We start from the raw sequence: 19,207 nt of genomic DNA, 5'->3' as shown, positions 1-19,207 counted from the left end.
GGCAACCAGAGTAATACGGGGAATGGGAGGACTACAGTACCCAGAAAGATTATCAGAATTAGGGTAATTTAGTTTAGAAAAAAGAAGGCTTAGGGGAGACCTAATAACTATGTATAAATATATCAGGGGACAGTACAGAGATCTCTCCCATGACCTATTTATACCCAGGACTGTATCTATAACAAGGGGGCATCCTCTACATTTAGAGGAAAGAAGGTTTCTACACCAGCACATACGGGGGTTCTTTACTGTAAGAGCAGTGAGACTGTGGAATTCTCTTCTTGAGGAGGTGTCATGGTGAACTCGGTAAAAGAGTTCAAAAGGGGTCTGAATGCATTTTTGGAGAGTAATAAAATTACAGGTTATGGATTCCAGATTTATAGGGACAGAATGTTGATCCAGAGATTTATTCTGACTGCCATAATTGAAGTCGGGAAGGAATTTTTACCTCTAGTATGAGGGTTTTTTGCCTTCCTCTGGATCAACTCAGTAGGGACTCACTATGGTTATAGGTTGAACTTGATGGACTTTGGTCTTTTTTCAACCTTATGAACTATGTTACTATGATGCTTGTAGTATTAGAACCCTGTTGTGTATACAGTGCCCAAGTCTTGCAACTACTATGGCCTTTAAAATGGCACTCTCTCATTAAAACAAATTTTTGCTTTTGCACTCATTATGGTCAATAAAAAATCTTTCTAATGTTCTTTATTTTTTTAAAAATAATAAGTTTTCCTTGTTTTGTGTTTAAAAAAGCTGCCATTAGGTGTCTCCCTACTTGTCCAAAGCAAATTTCCCCCCATCTTTTGCACAGACTTTGGACTCCTGCTGGCCTTGCAAAAGTTCAAATTCAGGAAATGCTGAGGGGTGTGTTTGCAGCCTTATTTAATCATAGCTCATCTGACACACTGAACTGCTCTTGGTTGTGTGTAGCAAAGTGAGGGAGGAAGTTCTCCCCTGTATGGCTTCTCCTGCTGTGAACCTGCGCAAAATACAGAGCAATATCAGGGTAGAAAACTAACAAATAATAAAAATAAAGGCATTTTATCATGATGGGAGCAATGAACTGGAATGATTATAAAATGTATCAAAATCATGAGAGGTACTCTTTAAGGTCGAAAGGTTTACAAAAAATTTATATAATAAAAAAAACTAAAAAAAAAACTAAAAACTTTTTACTCATTATTCTGATCCTACAGTGATCCACCATGCAAACACCAGTGGGTACCTCAATGTTGTTGTTTTTTTTACAATGACATGGCATGTAACTGCTGCAGCCATGTGTCTTACTATTAGTATTACCAATTTACTGCACTTGTAAAGAAAAACTGGACTACCCACCAGAGTTTGTTTGGAGGAGTAGCGTGGGATTGGAGAGGTGAATGCTGCTTAGATAAATTACATAATTTTTGCAGTGTTTGTTGGTGGGCAGCACAATATAGTGTTATTTGGGAAACTGTATAGAAGGATAATTTGTCCAGCTATCAGAGAGTGCAAAGTGCACAGTTCCAATTCAGTTCTTACCTGTTACCTTTAGCTGAATTGTCCGCCTGATCGGTCTGCCTTCAAACTTAATTTCACAAGTGTAATTTCCCATATCGTCTTTTTGAACATCTTGTATCAAAAGGCTATTTCCCTTCTGTATTATCAGACTTCTCCACTTCTTTGGTTTGCATTCCTGCAATGAAAGCACAATTAGGAGGCCATTTAGTCTAGTTAAATGCATGAGCTGCTTTATGTATTTAGTTTTTTTTTATTATTAGTTTTTTTAAGCCATTGTCCTGGTAACAGAATAATGTGCGCATCCATACAATATGTTATTTTAGAATTAGTTTTTCATACTGATAGACGAGAATTTTTAATAAGAAAACAAAGCACTAGGTTTAATTACATAGTAAAACTGGTTGGAAAGGGGCTTTTAAATGTCACGTTCAATTGTCTTTACTAGCAAGGAAGATGAAAGTAAAAAGAAATAATAAATCCAGTAAAATACTGGCTAAACTGTATAAGAAGTAAATTACCAGCCATAATAATAGAGCTTATAAACTACAGAATTCACCGGGAACTGATTCATTTGAATTATTTTCTCAGTATGGAAGTCGGAACAAGATTCTGAACATGATGTATGTGTTTGATCCTCCATAATATATATAGTAAGAGAGTATGTGCCCACTGTGCTAATGTTCCTGGCTCACTATTATACATACACTCTGTGAACAGATAAAAATGCATGTCAGTTATGTCACAGAAAATAAACAAGTTGAAAAGAAACTTATATTAGCAGTAGTTTCTACGGATTCACAATCATTGAAGACAGGGGCATACAACTGCCAATTTAGTAGCCTTGTATGCTACATTAGGGGACAATTAAAAGTCAGGCAAAAATCATTAACATAATGGAAAAAGTTGAATAACAGATTTCTAGGTATATTTCATAACATTCTTAGGACTGGTTGTGTCTTAAAGAAAATCTGTCATCAATGTCACCTGCACTAATCTGTCTGTACAGCGGTGACGTCAGTAAGCTCCGCCTATATGACAAGTCGGCCCCGGAACAGAAGATATGGTGGAATATTGCAGAAGAACCAGAGGACAGAACGGGACCAGGTAAGTATTGTTGTTATCAGTGTCACCTGCACTACCTGTCTGTATTGTGCCAGTGACACTGATGACAGATTTCCTTTAAAGTGGACCTGTCAGCAGTTTTTTTTTAGATCTGAAGTAAGGGCGATCCCCACAGTTGCTAGATTACATAAGAAAGTGGGGATATAGTACAGCCCTGTGGTTGGCAATCAGGGGGTAGAGGAGGTGACCAGCAAATGGAGGAAAGGGGCTAACTAGTGGAGGGTCTGAACTGTGCTGGGCTTGAGAAGACAAGGGAATGCCTAGTGGGCTCCGAAATCTAATCTGTATATCTTCTAAAACACTATCTTGGCACTGATGAACTCAATGAACTAATGAGAGGTATGTACAGATTAAGGGTCAAAAGCTCCACAAAAGTCCCACATTAAACTTAGCCCATTCTTGAAAAATGCAAGAGTCTCTGGGTAATTTGCAGCTTGGGACTTGATTTCTTACTTTATTCATAGGGAAGAGCGAATCGAATCTGACGAATCAGAATGCAACGAATGCGAATATCGCCGCGATTAAATCACGCAAATCGCTTCATTAAACTACATTTAGTGCGGTCCAGGCTCCAGGGCATCTAAAATGGCCGTTCCACATGTGAGGACATGGGGCAAGGAATCCTGGGATGACCCTGAATCACATGCAGCATGCAGCCTATCAGAAGCCAGCCACCTGTGTGATGTCACAGCCCTATATAACCAGCAGACATCTTGTTGTCAGTCACTTCAGCCTTTTATTGGGGAGAGAGAGGGACAGACAGCAGTGTGTGTTGCACAGAAAAAATTTTTTACAGCAGCGATTCAAGTCAAGCCCAAATCCAGCCTAGAAGCACTGATAGGGAAGGGAGAGAGATTGAGAAAGTGCGATTTTGGATGTAGAACACAGCGATTGTGTGCTGCATCACTGGTGTGTACAACAACTGAAAAGCTAATAGTAGCCAGACAGTTAGGGTGAGCAGAGCACTAATAGAATATGGTCCTAGATTAAGTGTAACCTGTGCGTAAATCTAAGTGGTGTACCATTTTGTTCCTCTTAAAGTCTTAAGAGCCTAGATACTGTGAAAGGCTAGGCAGAAGTACACACCTGCTGGCTTTGTAGATAAATACTTTTTTAAGCGTAGTGGAGCGTATTGTTATCCCCTCATAAGTGCATATCACATACGTACTTCTAAGTGGTGTACTAGTTGTTCCTGTTAAAGTCTTAGAGCCTAGATACTGTGAAAGACCAGGCAAAAGTACACACCTGCTGGTGTTATAGACAAATACTGTTTTAAGCGTATTGGAGCACATTGTCCTCCCCTCATAAGTGCATTCCACATACATACATATAAGTGGTGTACTATTTTGTTCCTGTTAAAATCTTAATGGCCTAGATACTGTGAAAGGCCAGGCAAAAGTACACACCTGCTGGTGTTGTAGACAAATATTGTTTTAAGCATAGTGGAGTATATTGTACTCCCCTCATAAGTGCATACCACATACATACATCTAAGTGGTGTACCATTTTGTTCATGTAAAAGTCTTCAGGGCCTAGATACCGTGAAAGGCCAGGCAAAAGTACACACCTGCTGGTGTTGTAGACAAACACCGTTTTAAGCGTAGTGAAGCGTATTACACTCCCCTCATATACGCACTAAGTATGTCAGGCAGTCAACAAGTCGGTGGGTTCCATAGACACAACCCTCAGTTGGCATGGCCTAGGAGCAGTCCCTGTCCTCCCATTGCCTCTGTCCTATGCTGTGGCAGTTTTTGACCAAGCATCTGGTGGGTGTTAACCCAGCCACATGCAAGATGTGTCGCCAGAAGGTGAAGCGCGGCCAGGGTTCCAATGTTGGCACCACGGTTCTGAGTCAACATGTGCAGCATGACCATAAAGCGGCCTGGGAGAACCGTGGCTCCAATGTGGTGGTCCAGCTTGCTGCATCACCCAGTAGCACACCGCTCCCTGTTTCAGCCAGCCAAAGCTCCACCACCTCAGCCGAAGTGAGCTGTGTGTCATACCCTCCTTCTGTCGCTCCAGATGCTTCTACTACTCCCACTTTTAGTAAGCCATTCTGCCAACAATCCATCCACAAAGCCATGTCCAAGAGACAACAGTATGCGCCAACTCATCAAATGGTGCAGAAGCTGAATGTGCTCCTGTCCGATTTGCTAGTGCTGCAGTCCCTCCCTTTTCAAGTGGTGGGCTCTGCACCTTTCAGAGAACTGATGGCTTGTGCAGAGCCAAGGTGGAGAGTCCCAAACCGTCATTTCTTTGTGAAGAAGGCTGTACCAGCCCTGCACAATTTTGTAGAACAGAAGGTGGGCCAGTCCTTGAGCCTTTTGGTATGTACCAAAGTGCACGGCAGCACCGACGTGTGGAGCTGTAACTATGGTCAGGGACAATACATGTCCTTTACGGCCCACTGGGGGAATGTGGTTCCTGCACAGCCACCTCAGACACTTGGACAGGTCACACTGCTTCCGCCTCCACGCTCTCAGGCCATTGGTCCTGTGACAGTGTGCGACTCCGCTTCCTCATCCTCCACCGTGTCCTCAGCCTCCACTGCATGGACAAGTCTCAGTGCCCCTCCAGCATACCATATGTGCAGGGCACAGCGGTGTCACGCTGTTCTTTACAAGGTTTGCCTTGGCGAACGGGGTAACACAGGGGAGGAACTGCTAAAAGCCATTCATCAAGAAATCGAATCATGGCTTACTCCACGAAAACTGGAAATGGGAACCATGGTGACCATCAACAGGAAGAACATCTTGTCTGCGCTACAACAAGGAAGCCTGAGACATGTGCCCTGCATGGCACACGTGTTCAATCTGGTTGTTAAGTGGTTCCTGAAATGTTCCCCCCATCTGCAAGACATCCTAATAATGAGAAATAAACTTTGCATGCACTTCAGCCACTCGTACACTGCAAAGCCCACCCTCCTTGAGCTGCAGCCTCAGAACGGTACCCCCCCCCCCAACATAGTCTGATTTGCGACATTGCCACACTTTTAAATTCCACCCTCCATATGTTGGACCGACTTTACGAACAAAGAAAAGCCATTACCGATTTCTTGATGATCCAAGCAGATAGGGGGACTCCCCTGTGTAACTTCAATGTCAACCAGTGGCAGCTCATACATGACACCTGCCATTTGCTCAGGCCCTTTGAGGAAGCCACATTATTAGTCAGTCGCCAGGATTTCGGGATGAACAACGTCATTTCACTGCTTCATCTACTACAACACGTGTTGGAAACAATGGCTGGTCAGAGCACTGGAGACGTGGCCTACATCTCAGGGCCACATAAGCCCTGTGGCGGCTGAACTGAGGGGCACAGTGGAGCATAGTCATCTGACAGGAGATGAGGAGCAAGAACAACTAGAGGAGCTAGAGGGTTATAAGGAAGGCGAGACAGAGGACCCAGATACACCACGGCAGTGGAGATGGAGGCAGGGAGTCCCTCCGAGTCACTTGCACAAATGGCACGATGAATGCTCACTTGCTTGCATAGTGACCACCAAACTGTAACCATTAGGCAGGGGGATGACGGGCTCTCCACCTCATTGGACCCTCGCTACAAAATGGGGGCCTTTTTTTATACCCACTGAGAGGGAGGACAAACTGACCTACTACAGAGACATCCTGAGTAGTCAGTTGACTGATGCCTATCTGCGCCATTGTCCATCCTCTCGCAGATCTGACTCGGGGGGCACTCTGCGCTCACCTTCCACTGCCATGGTTGCTAGGGAGGGATGGGGTGGCAGGAGCAGTACCAGCTCCATCAGTAGCAGCCTAAGTCTACAGTCACTGATAAGTAGCTTTCTTCACCCGCATGAAGCAACTCATCAGAAGGACCTGAACCAGCAGGTGGTGGCATACCTTGATATGCCCATGCCAACACACCTTGAAGACCTGCTGCACTTCTGGGCAGCCAAACTAGATTTGTGGCCGCAACTAGCAGAGTTTGCCCTGGAAAAGCTGTCCTGCCCGGCCAGTAGTGTGCCATCAGAGCGGGTGTACAGTGCGGCGGGGGGGCCAAAGTAACCCCAAGGAGAACTCCTCTGTCCATGAAAAATGTGTAGAGACTGACCTTTGTGAAGATGAATAAGTCATGGATCAGCCAGGATTTCCACCCACCAATGCCTGATGCATCAGAGTAGATTGACCATGGTTCCACATCAACACTTAACCAATATGCAAAACATATTTAAGGTGCTGCTCCCCAGTTACAGACATTCCTTGGCATCAGACCACAAGTAAGTATTGATGATATGCATTAGATAAAACGTAACTTTTCTTAGGAAAAATGTATGTACTCAATTTTATTTTTTTTATCAATCAAAAGGAAAGGTGTGCAAAAAACACCATGTGCCACCTACACCACCAAGTATTGATGTGATGCAAAGACCTCTAAAAAGGTGGAATGGAACAATGTACTGTCCATTGTAACCGGTGGGAATAAAAACCTCCCCTGTAAGGCCCTACTCTCCTGTGTGGGGCCGTCCTTTTTAGGGCGAGTAACACTTGCCAAAAAGGGAATTAATAGTGTAAGAGTAGGGCCTTACCGGGGAAGTTTTTACCCCCACCGGTTACAATGGACCATACGTTGTTCCCTTCCACCTTTTAGAGGTCTTTCCATCACCTCAATAATTGGTGGAGTAGGTGGCACATGGTGTTTTTTGCACATCTTTCCTTTTGTTTGATTTAAAAAATATTTTTGGGTTCATATATTTTATCCTTAGCATATTATTAAACTTTAGTTTTATGTAATGCATATCCTCAATACTTACTTGTGCACACTAACACTTTTACAAAGGAAACCGTTTTCTTCTGTCTACCTGCCTCAGCTACTATTCTGATCCTGCCACCCGCCTGATGCCACACATCTGATACCATGTTCTCCTTTTTCACTCACCTTCATCACCAGGTACTGGTATTGCCACCTACCGCACCACTCTGTCACCGGGTCACTTTCAGGACTCCTGATGCTGCTGCCACCTCCAGGTTGTCTTATTCTGCCTTCATATGTTTTCCTAGTGCTGATGCCACCTCCAGGCTGTCTCATTCTGCCACCATATGTTCTCCTCAGTCTTCCGCCACCTCCAGGCTGTGTCATTCTGCCACTATATGTTCTCCTCATGCTGTTGCCAACTCCAGGCTATGTCATTAATCCATTATATGGTCTCCTCATTCTGCTGCCAACTTAAGGCTGTGTCATTCAGCCACTTTATGTCTCCTTATGCTTCCGCCACCTCCAGGATGTGTCATTCAGCCCCTATATGTTCTCCTCATGCTGCCTCAAACTCCAGGCTGTGTCATTAGGCCCCTATATGCTGCTCCCAACTCCAGGATGTGTCATTCAGCCACTATATGGTTTCCTCATGCTGCCGCCAACTCCAGGCTGTGTCATTCAGCCACTATATGTTCTCCTCATGCTGCCGCCACCTCCATGCTGTGTCATTCAGCCCCTATATGGTCTCCTCATGCTGCCGCCACCACCAAGCTGGGTCGTTCAGCCACTATATGGTCTCCTCATGCTGCCGTCACCTCCACACTGTGTCATTTAGGCACTACATGGTCTCCTCATGCTTCCGCCACCTCCTTGCTTTGTCATTCAGCCACTATATGTTCTCTTCATGCTGCCGTCAACTCCAGGCTGTGTCATTCAACCACTATGTGGTCTCCTCATGCTGCCGCCAACTCCACACTGTGTCATTCAGCCACTATATGTTCTCCTCATGCTGCCGCCACCTCCATGCTGTGTCATTCAGCCACTATATGATCGCCTCATACTGATGCCACCTCCAGGCTCTGTAATTGTGCCGCTCTGCGACAATGATTCTAATAGTGACGCCTCTGATCTGCATGTCATACTGAATAACAGTATAATTTCACTAATCCAGCACACACCCTATAGGCCAGAAATAGCCTTTCTTTAATAGCAATTTGCTGCAAATAAATTCGGACCGAAACAAATTTTGGGGGAAATTTCGGCTTTACCTGGCTAGATCTGGTGATGACTGTTAATGCCAGACAAAGAGGTTGGACCAAACAGGAAAAACATTGCATGTTTACAATAAAATAGATATTCAATTACACAGAGAGCTCCTTTATCCAATCTGAATTGTATATTCTTTAAAGTTTTGGAGAAGTTGCTTGTCTGTAATATGTTCAGGAAGATGTTAGAAAAAGCTGTATTCTAATGCATCTGATTATACATGTGTGATTGAGAGTTGTACCTGGTGTCTGATCGTACGGAGGTCCAACTGCTGTGACCCCCTATGATCTCTGTATGTCGTACCAGCTACTTACCCATCCCCCCACACTCAGAGATAAGTGCAAGGGATGGCCTACACAGCCAATCTCTGTCTGAGACAGGATCCTGTCTCATCTAGGATTGGCTAAGCAGGCCGCCACTGGCAGCCTGCTTTGGTCGGATCCCCACTGACTCTTAATCTATCTTTCTTTTCAATATTTTGAAATACACTGTATGAAATCCTCATAAAGGTTTTATGTAAGGCTGTCAAATGAAAGTTGTTATCACAGTTGTGGTGTTACAAAATGTGTGTGTGTAGCCCCAGGTTTGAAGGTGTTGTGTCATTCTGATGTCATGTAATGCCTCCTTTCTATGAATTAGAGAGAAAAGCAGCTCACAAAGAGCCTCTCCTGCTCTGGTAGATCAAACCCTTCAATATATTACATTGATGGACATTTATTTAAAAGGGTACATTATATATTACATATGTATACATGGTTAGACAGAGCATCCTCCAATGATAACAGTTGATTGCTGGAAGTTAGAGAAGCTGTAACTAATGCTATCAGCTGATCATGAAGGCTACATTCTGTTTAAGGGTAGGGTCACACTGTGTAGATGAGCAGCATATTTGACTCTGTGATAAATCTGCTGAGCAGTGGTAAATACGCTGTGTATGCGCAAGGAGCAGACACTCAGGGCTTTCCCCGCCGCAGCCCTGTGTCTTCATTAAGGTTCGGAAGCCGGCTGAGCGTCAAAGTTATGCCGATGCATACGGCTGGCCTCCAAACCTTATTGCAGACACAGGCCTGTAGTGGGAAAGCCCTGAGTGTCTGCTCCTAACGCATACACAGTGTAATTCCCACTGCTCGGCAGATTTATCGCAGCATCAAATATGCTGCATATCCACCCAGTGTGACCCTACCCTAAAAAGGGGATGTATGTGTAAGATATCTCTTTAAGACCAAGGCTTGGTTCAGATATTCTATTTTGGTATGTATTTTAGTCAAAACCAAAAGTCGTCCCAAAACATAAAAAAGGAAAAAAAAGGTACAATTCCAATTATACTTGCTCTAGTTTTTCTCTGCATTCGATCTACTCATGCTTTTGGCAAATCACCACAACCCCTGACTCTAAAACCACCAACAGTCCCAGTCTTTGAGGATGCTCTTACAAACAGCATTAGCAGCCATGGCTAGTGCTGAAGATTCCGATAATTCCTAGACGTCATCAAGACTTGCAGCTTGAAACAATGGTAAATTTAGATGCAACTCATAATTTTCAGTAGAGTCTCTAAGGCTGCACTTCTGAAGGAGTTGCAAGGTCCCAGCTAGAGTTCAGCAAACTTACATGAAAACCTGATGGCTCAGCTGATGATCGCTTTAGTCTTCATAAATTAGTGCCAGTGCATGAAAAAGATGAATACAATCATAAATGGGTATTCCATGAAAAAAAAATGTTTTCATATCAACTTGCTCCAGAAAGTTAAACAGATTTTTAAATAACTTCTATTAAAAAATATCAATCCTTCCAGTACTTATCAGCTGCTGAAGTTGAGTTGTTTTTTTTTCTGTCTCACCACAGAGCTTTCTGCTGATACCTCTGTCTGTCTTGGAAACTGTCCAGAGCAGGAGAGGTTTGCTATGTGGATTTGCTGCTACTACTCTGGACAGTTCCTGAGACAGACAGGTGTCAGTAGAGAGCACTGTTGTCAGACAGAAATGAACAACTCAACTTCAGCAGCTGATAAGTACTGGGAAGATGAAGATTGTTTTTTACAAATCTGTTTAACGTTCTGGAGCCAGTTCATATGAAAAAAAAATGTTTTTTCATGGAATACCCCTTTAAAGTCTGCCATGCTGAACTTTGCCAAGCAACTGAAATACTTTAATGGCGGCAACAATGTATGCAGATCAATGACCAAGCCATCAGGTTCAGGTCCGGACGCATTTACTGTAGTTTTACTTAACACTAGTCCCTTCCGCTAGCAGCGCTGATGTCATGCAATACTTTGTGCATAATAGGATTAGAACTGTAAACAGAGCATTATATTATGTAAAAGAGTTATAAACAGAATAGTTATGGCATCCAGACTTGTCTGTCTACTAAGCGGAACCTCTGGAAGCTTTGGCAAGTCCAATTCCCTTTCAGTTTTTGGCTGGAGATTGACTTTATTTAAAAAGTAACTATCGATGTTACAGTTACAGTGATTCTTGTAAGAAAAAAGCTTCTATGATACGACATCTGCGGCGTGGATCGCCAGCCGTGGAAGGAACCATCATGTTTATCTAATGCCCGATTGGGGAGTCAATATTTCGGCACTGACAGTACATTTGTGGACGGGCTGCAGTTATATTGGTATCTTAAAGACTTTCAATATCTAGGTGGCACTATGAACAGAATACGGGATCTACAATATTGAGGTTTCATATCTACATGGGACTTATATGTCCTTTCTCTTAAGAATCCTGGTAGCTGAATTTATATGGTTCGGTACCAACTGTCTAGACTGAGGGAGTTATTTGTGCTAAATTCATCTTGCACAGGGGATATTGCCATATCTTTGGAGGAGTCCTTATATTTGGGTCTATACCGTTTTTTGAGATGATATGTTGTTTCAACATTTAGCTACCTGGAGGATTTGCAATTGAAACCACAAACAAGCTGCCCAGTCATTTGTGAGCCTTAATGTGCTTCTGCAGGCTTAATATATTGTGCATATGCTTGCTATGTCAAGTCTGTACTGTCACATGCATACACTGTATTTTCAATATTTTCGAGTCTTTACCAGTTTCTGTAATCTATACACTATCTATTTAATTTTTTTTTTTTTAATTTTTCATCTCTCCCCCCTTTCTATGTGCATTTTGTGTATATTATATTACTGTTGTTGTCATCCCCTGATCAACCGCTGTATTCTATAAGACACACGGGGAAACACGTTGGGATATACAGGTGTTCATCATTGGAGAATTTATCTATTTATGTCTATGTATTATTTTTGTAATTCTATTTTTGATTGCTATGGGAATTTTAAAGGAAATAATAAATTAATATTATTAGCTCTATGGTAAAGTGTTGAATTTCTTATGATAGGACATCTGAAGATGCCGGTTACAGCTTTAGAATAACAAGTCACCTTTGATGAATTGATGACAGCACCAAGAAATGTTTGCTAAGTGTTTCAATATCCTAGAAAAACAGTGCATGTAAAACATCAGCATAAATAAAAGTGGAGCTAGTAGCAGGAGGTATAATTGGATTGAGACCTACAATCCTAAAATGGCGCATTATCCTCTCGCTGACACTCTGCCAGATTCATGCACTTCTTCCAAAAGAACTGAAGGACAATTCATTACCCATTGTCTGTGTGCTCTGAATGGTGGAGACTGGAGGCAGAACCCCTAGATTACTCCTAATATTATTTTACTTACACTTTCATGGCTGAGCTACGCACATACTTAACAGTGCTCTGAGGCTTAACATTACAGTCATTCATTTATAAATGTTATTATCACACATCCCCCACTATTACACTATAGGAATTATATCTACTGGACATGGCATATAATGTGTCTGTTTACTGTAGCTCCTATTTACAGAATGTCTCACTAGAGAGACATCATACTGTACATGTCTGCCAGATTCCCTCATTTGTTTCTTTGGCCTCTCTGGTGGTAGCACATAATGCTTAAATGCAAGAACATCTCTCATAATTTATACAGATACAGAATTCTCGCAGCAGCTGTGTCTCACAGCTTTTTTATGAGGACAATCAATAAAACAGCTGTAGATGGATTTATTAGAGAGTCTTCCACTGCATTAATCTTGTTATTTCTAACTTTGCATATATCATATGTAAGCTGTAGTTTTTATTAACATCATCCCATAAGGCTAACTTATGAAGATCCACATAAAGCAGTCTATGATGTCGTGATTAACCTATAAGCTCTGAAAACTTTCAATTTGGAGACTGAATGTGTCATTTGATGTGCTGTGGATGGAAACAGGCAGGGGGCGTGGGGGGGGGCGTCAACTAGTTTTGCGCACGTGGGTGCTTCCTCTGGCTCGCAAGGCGAGCCAGAGGAAGCCCCCACGTGCGCAAAACTAGTTGCGGCCCTCCGCACGCCCCCCTGCCTGTTTCCATCCACAGCTCCCTGTGCACCTTTGTACCTGGTGATTTACTGTACAGCACGCAGCAATAAAGAAAGCTTTTATCCCAACAAGATTCTGATGAGTGCGTTTTCACTTCGCTACCTCTGTTCTACTGTATATACATTTGCTATAACCTTCTGGATAACCGCACCACCATCTGGGGAATTGTACATCCACTGGTACATTTCACGACTGCCTACACCTGGATATTCTACAGTGGTCTTTATCTGCTAGCGGTGCCTGACATACATACCTTATATACAGATTCAACTAGAAAGCAGCAGCTACTGACTACAGACCACATTTCTGAATAAAATATGGTTGTCTATATAACACTCGGGAGAGCTGTGGTGATGTTTTCCTATAGTCCAGAACGATATGTTAGCCTAGCTATCTGTTAGACCAATCACAATTTAACATTGAGGAATACTAAGATTAGGACTTTTGGAAGGTTGAGTGGAAATCCCAACCCCCAAAACTCTGAGATCGGCCCTGCCTCCTTTGTAGCGGTTTCTTGAGATTGTCAATAATTATGTAGCTTACATACAGATGGTTAAACCATTCCCACATATGGAAATAACTGCAAGGATAGGTTCATACAGCATTAATCCATTCCGTCCAAAGAAGGTCAGCATTAACTGCAATGGGCGCAATGCAGTTAGCCAGTGACTATGTTGGGGCCACTTACTGCATGTATATGTTTATTTAGTGGGAGTCAATAGCATGGTCTGCTACAAGAATGAGTCCTGCTAAATAAACATATTTACATGTGGGAAGTGGCCACTGAGAAGGGCCCTCTGTATTGTGCCACAGTATACAATGGCATTCCTTTTTATAACAGGATGCCAATGCAAACCTAAGACAGAATCAATTAATGCTGTATGAACCCAGCCTAATCAGTTTTTACAGTCTTTTTGTGTAAATGAGTGCACAGTTATGTTCACTGGATAGTGCTGGCTTCTTTTGCTATGTCATCAAAAGTGGGAGTTAGCCGCCAAATGCAGCCAGACTTCCACTTCAAGTGCCAAAAACAGAGCTCTCTGTGATCCTAGCTGCTTAACCTTCCAGATACATCTAGATGTTTGACAGAAGGAAGGCTCCCCCACTGTTCACCATTAGCACCCCCACTAAGTGAATGTAGGGTGCAGATAACTACTATGGAAATCAGAGGCATGAGAATGGCCCCTGCTCTGTATGGAAGCCAATCAGGCTGAGCTGTGATTAGTTATTGTTGCCAAAACTAGACAGTATGGGTTTCAGGCAGATTGATAGATGTAGGCCAATGAGTTATTTACATCACAAGGAGAATGCTGTAAAAATCAATATATACTGGAACAAGCACAATGGGGGAGTTTGGAAGATGTCTCGCGCTGCTCATAGTCAGCACTCACTGCCTCACAGAAAGATCTGAACCGCCGCCTTCCAGCGCCTGACAGGAAATGGCCGTTGGTCATTTCCTGTCAGGCGCTGGAAGGCGGCGGTTAAGATCCTACTGTGAGGCAGTGAGTGCTGACTATTGGCACCGCGGGACATCTTCCAAACTCCCCCATTGTGCTTGTTCCAGTATTCACTGCACGCCAATCTGGCGTGGGAAGTCCGCAGCAGCCGTACAGCACCTCCGGTGTGATCTCTGATAAATCTTTTGAGCGTTGTGCCTCATTCGTTGCACAACTATACAAGGTGAGCATAACATACACCTTTTCTACTACTATCCACCCGGTGATCCCACACATGGAAGCACTCCTGTCCCATTTTGTCTTCTGTAAAAATCAATATGACAGCATGGCAGAATTGGTGATTTTTAATTATACCACCTCATAAAATGTAATTAAAGGCAGTCCAGAAACTTATCTGTACATCAAAGTGGTACCAATAAAAATGGCAGAAAAAAACAAACAAACTAGACAGCTCCATTGAAGGAAAAATAAACATGCATGAACTAGTATATCAGGAACTGTCCAGAGCAGTAGAGGTTTGCTATGGGGATTTATTTGTACTCTGGACTGTTCCTGACAAGGACAGAGGTGTCAGCAGAGAGCACTGTGGTCAGACAGAAAATAATTTCAGAAATAAATTGAACTTTCTGTGGAGTATACAGCAGCTGATAAGTACTGAAAGGGTTAAGATTTTTAAATACAAGTAATTTACAAATCTGTTTAACTTTCTGACACCAGTTGATAAAAAAAAAATAATAATAATTCCACAGAGTACCCCTTTAAGTATTATTATCCAAAATCCTACCCTACCTCATCTTTTGCTTGACCCCACAGGTGGACCCGAATAGAAGCAGTGCTGATAATAACTTTTTGTAATCAACATTAGTAATAGCGGAGCATATATATTGTCCAAACAGCAATTTCCATCCACATATATGGTACTGCTGCTCCTGGCAGAACCTGCTTAACAATCTGGACAATACAACTGCTAAAATCTCATAACTGTAGAAAAACTGAAATTTTAACTATGCAACATCAATTGCACACTAATTTCTGGAATACACCTGTCAGGAGAAGTGAAGTTTTCAGAATAGGATGGGTGGGTTATGGGTGGTCCCACTGTACTGGTACCACAGGGGCTCTGCCATCCCCAAAAACTATTCCAGCATAATCTGTGGTAAAAACGTCAAATGGTCTTCATTCCATTCTGAGCCCTGCAATTTGCCCAAAAAGTATTTTCTTGCTGTACTCAGGAGAAACTGAGAATTTTGTTGTGTTTTTTTCTAAGTTCCTTGAGAAAATGTAAATCTTTGGGCTTAGAAAAAGATTGAAAAAGATTTTTAATTTTGATGGCTTCAGGATAAAAACTTTGCTGAAAGCTAAAATATTTGTCTATACCCCTTCATGAATTTATTGATGGGTACAGTTTCCAAAATAAAGTTTTCATTTTATTTCTATCTTAGATGCTCTACAAATGTAACATGGTGCCAAAAGAATCATTCCGGCAAAATCTGCCTTTAAATATCCAAATGGTGCTCCTTCCCTTCTGAACCATGCCATGTGCCCACCATACCAGTTATGTGGTATTGCTGTAGTTGGGAGAGATGACAAATGTTGAAGTGTGTTATTTTACTATTATCTCTTATGAAAATGAAAAAAAAAAAGTAGAGCTAGAATTTTTATTTTATTTATTTCCATTGCTGAATGCTGCTTGCTGGGTGGTCTTTGTGGTAAGCCATTTCTATATATGAAATATAAACATAAAATTTACCTTATACCATACGACTTCAGTGCTTTCATTTGGTGTCCCATAGTCGTCAATTTCAGGACATGAGATGACCTTAGTTTTGGTGACTTCAGCTTTTTCTATGTATCGTATCCTACTGTTGTAACAAAGTCCTGCCTCATGTTCTGCCACCGTCAAGGACATTGATACCTTCATGCAGTACGTGGAATTTCTGTAAGGAGTATAAAACACACTTCTATGATGAAAAGAACTTACTTTTTCCATACTTTTCATTACTACAAGTCATCATGATTCTTGTTGCATTTTACTGTAACTTTTAGGATAAGTGTCTAACCGCGGAGGTCCGACTGCTAGGACCTTCCCCGATGACCTGCACAGCGCCAAGCTTTCTCCACTACGTACAAGGAGACTATCAACCCCAGCATGAAGCTGTGGTCAACACACCTCCTCTGTGTATTTCTATGGAAGAGCTGGAGATTATGGAGGGTCCCACTGCAGTACCCATTTAACCTCTTGGGGATGCAGGACGTACCTGTACGTCCTGTGCCAGCTCCTGCGATATAACACGGGGTCATGCAATGTCCCCACATCATATCAGGTCGGTCCCGGCGGCTAACGGTAGCCGGGACACGGGGCTAATAGCGCATGTCACTGATCCCGGTGACGCACGCTATTAACCCTTTAGACACGACAATCCAAGTTGATCTGATCGGGAAACTTCGCAGTGAAACTTCAGTGTCCCGATCATCTATGACGCAGCAGGAGGGTCCCTTACCTGCCTCTGGCGCGTCCGATTGGTGATTGATTGCTCCAAGCCTCATATCCAGGCTTGAGCAATCGACCGCCGATAACACTGATCAATGCAATGCTATGGCATAGCATTGAACAGTACTGGCAATCAATGCAATGCATGTTATAGCCCCCTATGAAGCTATAACATTGCAAAAAAAAGTGTAAAAAAAGAGTTAATAAATGTGATTTAACCCCTTCCCTAATAAAAGTTCAAATAACCCCACTTTTCCCATTTTAAAAAAACATGTAAATAAAAATAAATATAAACATATGTGGTATCTCCGCATGCGTAAATGTCCGAACTATAAAAAATATATCATTAATTAATTTAAAAAAATTCCAAAGTCCAAAATAGCGTATTTTTGGGTCACATTTTATTCCGTAAAAAAATGGATAAAAAAGTCAGATCAAAAAAAAAATAATACTGATAAAAACTTCAGATCACAGTGCAAAAAGATGAGCCCTCATACCGCCCTGTACACAGAAAAATAAAACGTTTTAGGGGTCAGAAGATGACAATTTTAAATGTATATATTTTCCTGCAGGTAGTTATGATTTTTTTCTTAAGTAATACAAAATCAAACCTATATAAGTAGGGTATCATTTTAATCTTATGGATCTACAGAATAAAGATAAGGTGTCATTTTTACCGAAAAATGTACTGCGTAGAAATGGAAGCCCCCAAAAGTTACAAAATTGTGTTTTTTCTTCAATTTCATCGCACAATGATTTTTTTACAAAATTACAAAGTAGAATTGGTGGCGCAAAAAATAAGCCATCATATGAGTCTGTATGTGCAAAATTGAAAGGGTTACGATTTTTAAAAGGTGAGGAGGAAAAAACTAGAGTGCAAAAACGGAAAAACCCTTAGTCCCCAAGGGGTTAACATACGGCTATGTGCGGGCCATTTACTGCTCAAAAATACAGTATGACCATCTTTTTCAGAGAAAAAAAACTTCATAAACGTAAAAATATTTTTGCTTATGGGACTTTTGCAGCATTCTTTGGCTTTTCTGGTTGTATTTTGAGATGTATTTTGGGCTCTAGCAAAAGCTATAATTCATAAAGTCAAATTATATGCCCAAAAAAATAAAGGGAACACTAAGATAACACATCCCAGATCTGAATGAATGAACTAATCGTATGAAATACTTTGGTCTTTACATAGTTGAATGTGCTGACAACAAAATCACACAAAAATTATCAATGAAAATCTAATTTATCAAGCCATGAAGGTCTGGATATGGAGTCACACTCAAAATTAAGGTAGAAAATCACACTATAGGCTGATCCAACTTAACAAGTCAAAATGAAGCTCAGTAGTGTGTGTGGCCTCCACATGCCCGCATGTCCTCCCTACAATGCCTGGGCATGCTCCTGATGAGGTGGTCTCCTGAAATATGTCCTCCCAGACCTGGACTAAAGCATCCGCCAACTCCTGGACAGTCTGTGGTGCAACATGGCATTGGTGGATGGAGCGAGACATGATGTCCCAGATGTGCTCAATCGGATTCAGGTCTATGGAAGGGGTTGGCCAGTCCATAGCATCAATGCCTTCCTCTTGCCACATGAGGTCTAGCATTGTCTTGCATAAGGAGGAACTCAGGGCCAACCCCACCAGCATATGGTATCACAAGGGGTCTGAGGATCTCATCTTGGTATCTAATGGCAGTTAGGCTACCTCTGGCAAGCAAATGGAGGGCTGTGTGGCCCCCCAAAGAATTGCCACCCCACACCATTACCTACCCACTGCCAAACCGGTCATGCTGGAGGATGTTGCAGGCAGCAAAACGTTCTCCATGGCGTCTCCAGACTCTGTCATGTCTGTCACATGTGCTCAGTGTGAACCTACTTTCATCTTGGTGTTTTCTGGCAAATGCCAAATGTTCTGCACAACCCCCACCTGTGGCGTCAGGCCCTCATACAACCCTCATGAAGTCTGTTTCTGATCGTTTGAATGGACACATGCACATTTGTGGCCTGCTGGAGGTCATATTGCAGGGCTCTGGCAGTGCTCCTCCTGATCCTCCTTGCACAAAGGAGGTAGCGGTACTGCTGCTGGTTTGTTACCCTCCTACGGCTTCCTCCATGACACCTGATGTACTGACCTGTCTCCTGGTAGCGCCTCCATGCTCTGGACACTACGCTTACAGACACAGCAAACCTTTTTGCCACGGCTCGCATTAATGTGCCGTCCTGGATGAACTGCACT

At 42.4% G+C, this 19,207-nt stretch overlaps 1 protein-coding gene across 1 annotated transcript in view; it reads right to left on the bottom strand.

Annotated features, from left to right (window-relative positions):
- The window catches only part of IL1RAPL2 (interleukin 1 receptor accessory protein like 2), a 1,150,952-nt gene that overhangs the window by 598,651 nt on the left and 533,094 nt on the right, over positions 1-19,207 (bottom strand). Inside the window, exons 4-5 of the mRNA XM_056540576.1 lie at positions 16,228-16,414; positions 1,525-1,678 (exon numbers count right to left, since the gene is read on the bottom strand). Of these exons, the coding sequence (XP_056396551.1) occupies positions 1,525-1,678; positions 16,228-16,414 (341 nt within the window). The remainder of the gene's footprint in view (positions 1-1,524; positions 1,679-16,227; positions 16,415-19,207) is intronic.

This window comes from Hyla sarda, chromosome 9 (genome assembly GCF_029499605.1).
Source record: "Hyla sarda isolate aHylSar1 chromosome 9, aHylSar1.hap1, whole genome shotgun sequence".
NCBI classification, from domain to species: Eukaryota; Metazoa; Chordata; class Amphibia; order Anura; family Hylidae; genus Hyla; species Hyla sarda.
Note: the sequence above shows the minus strand (reverse complement) of the source record. Positions and strands in the feature narration are given on the sequence as shown.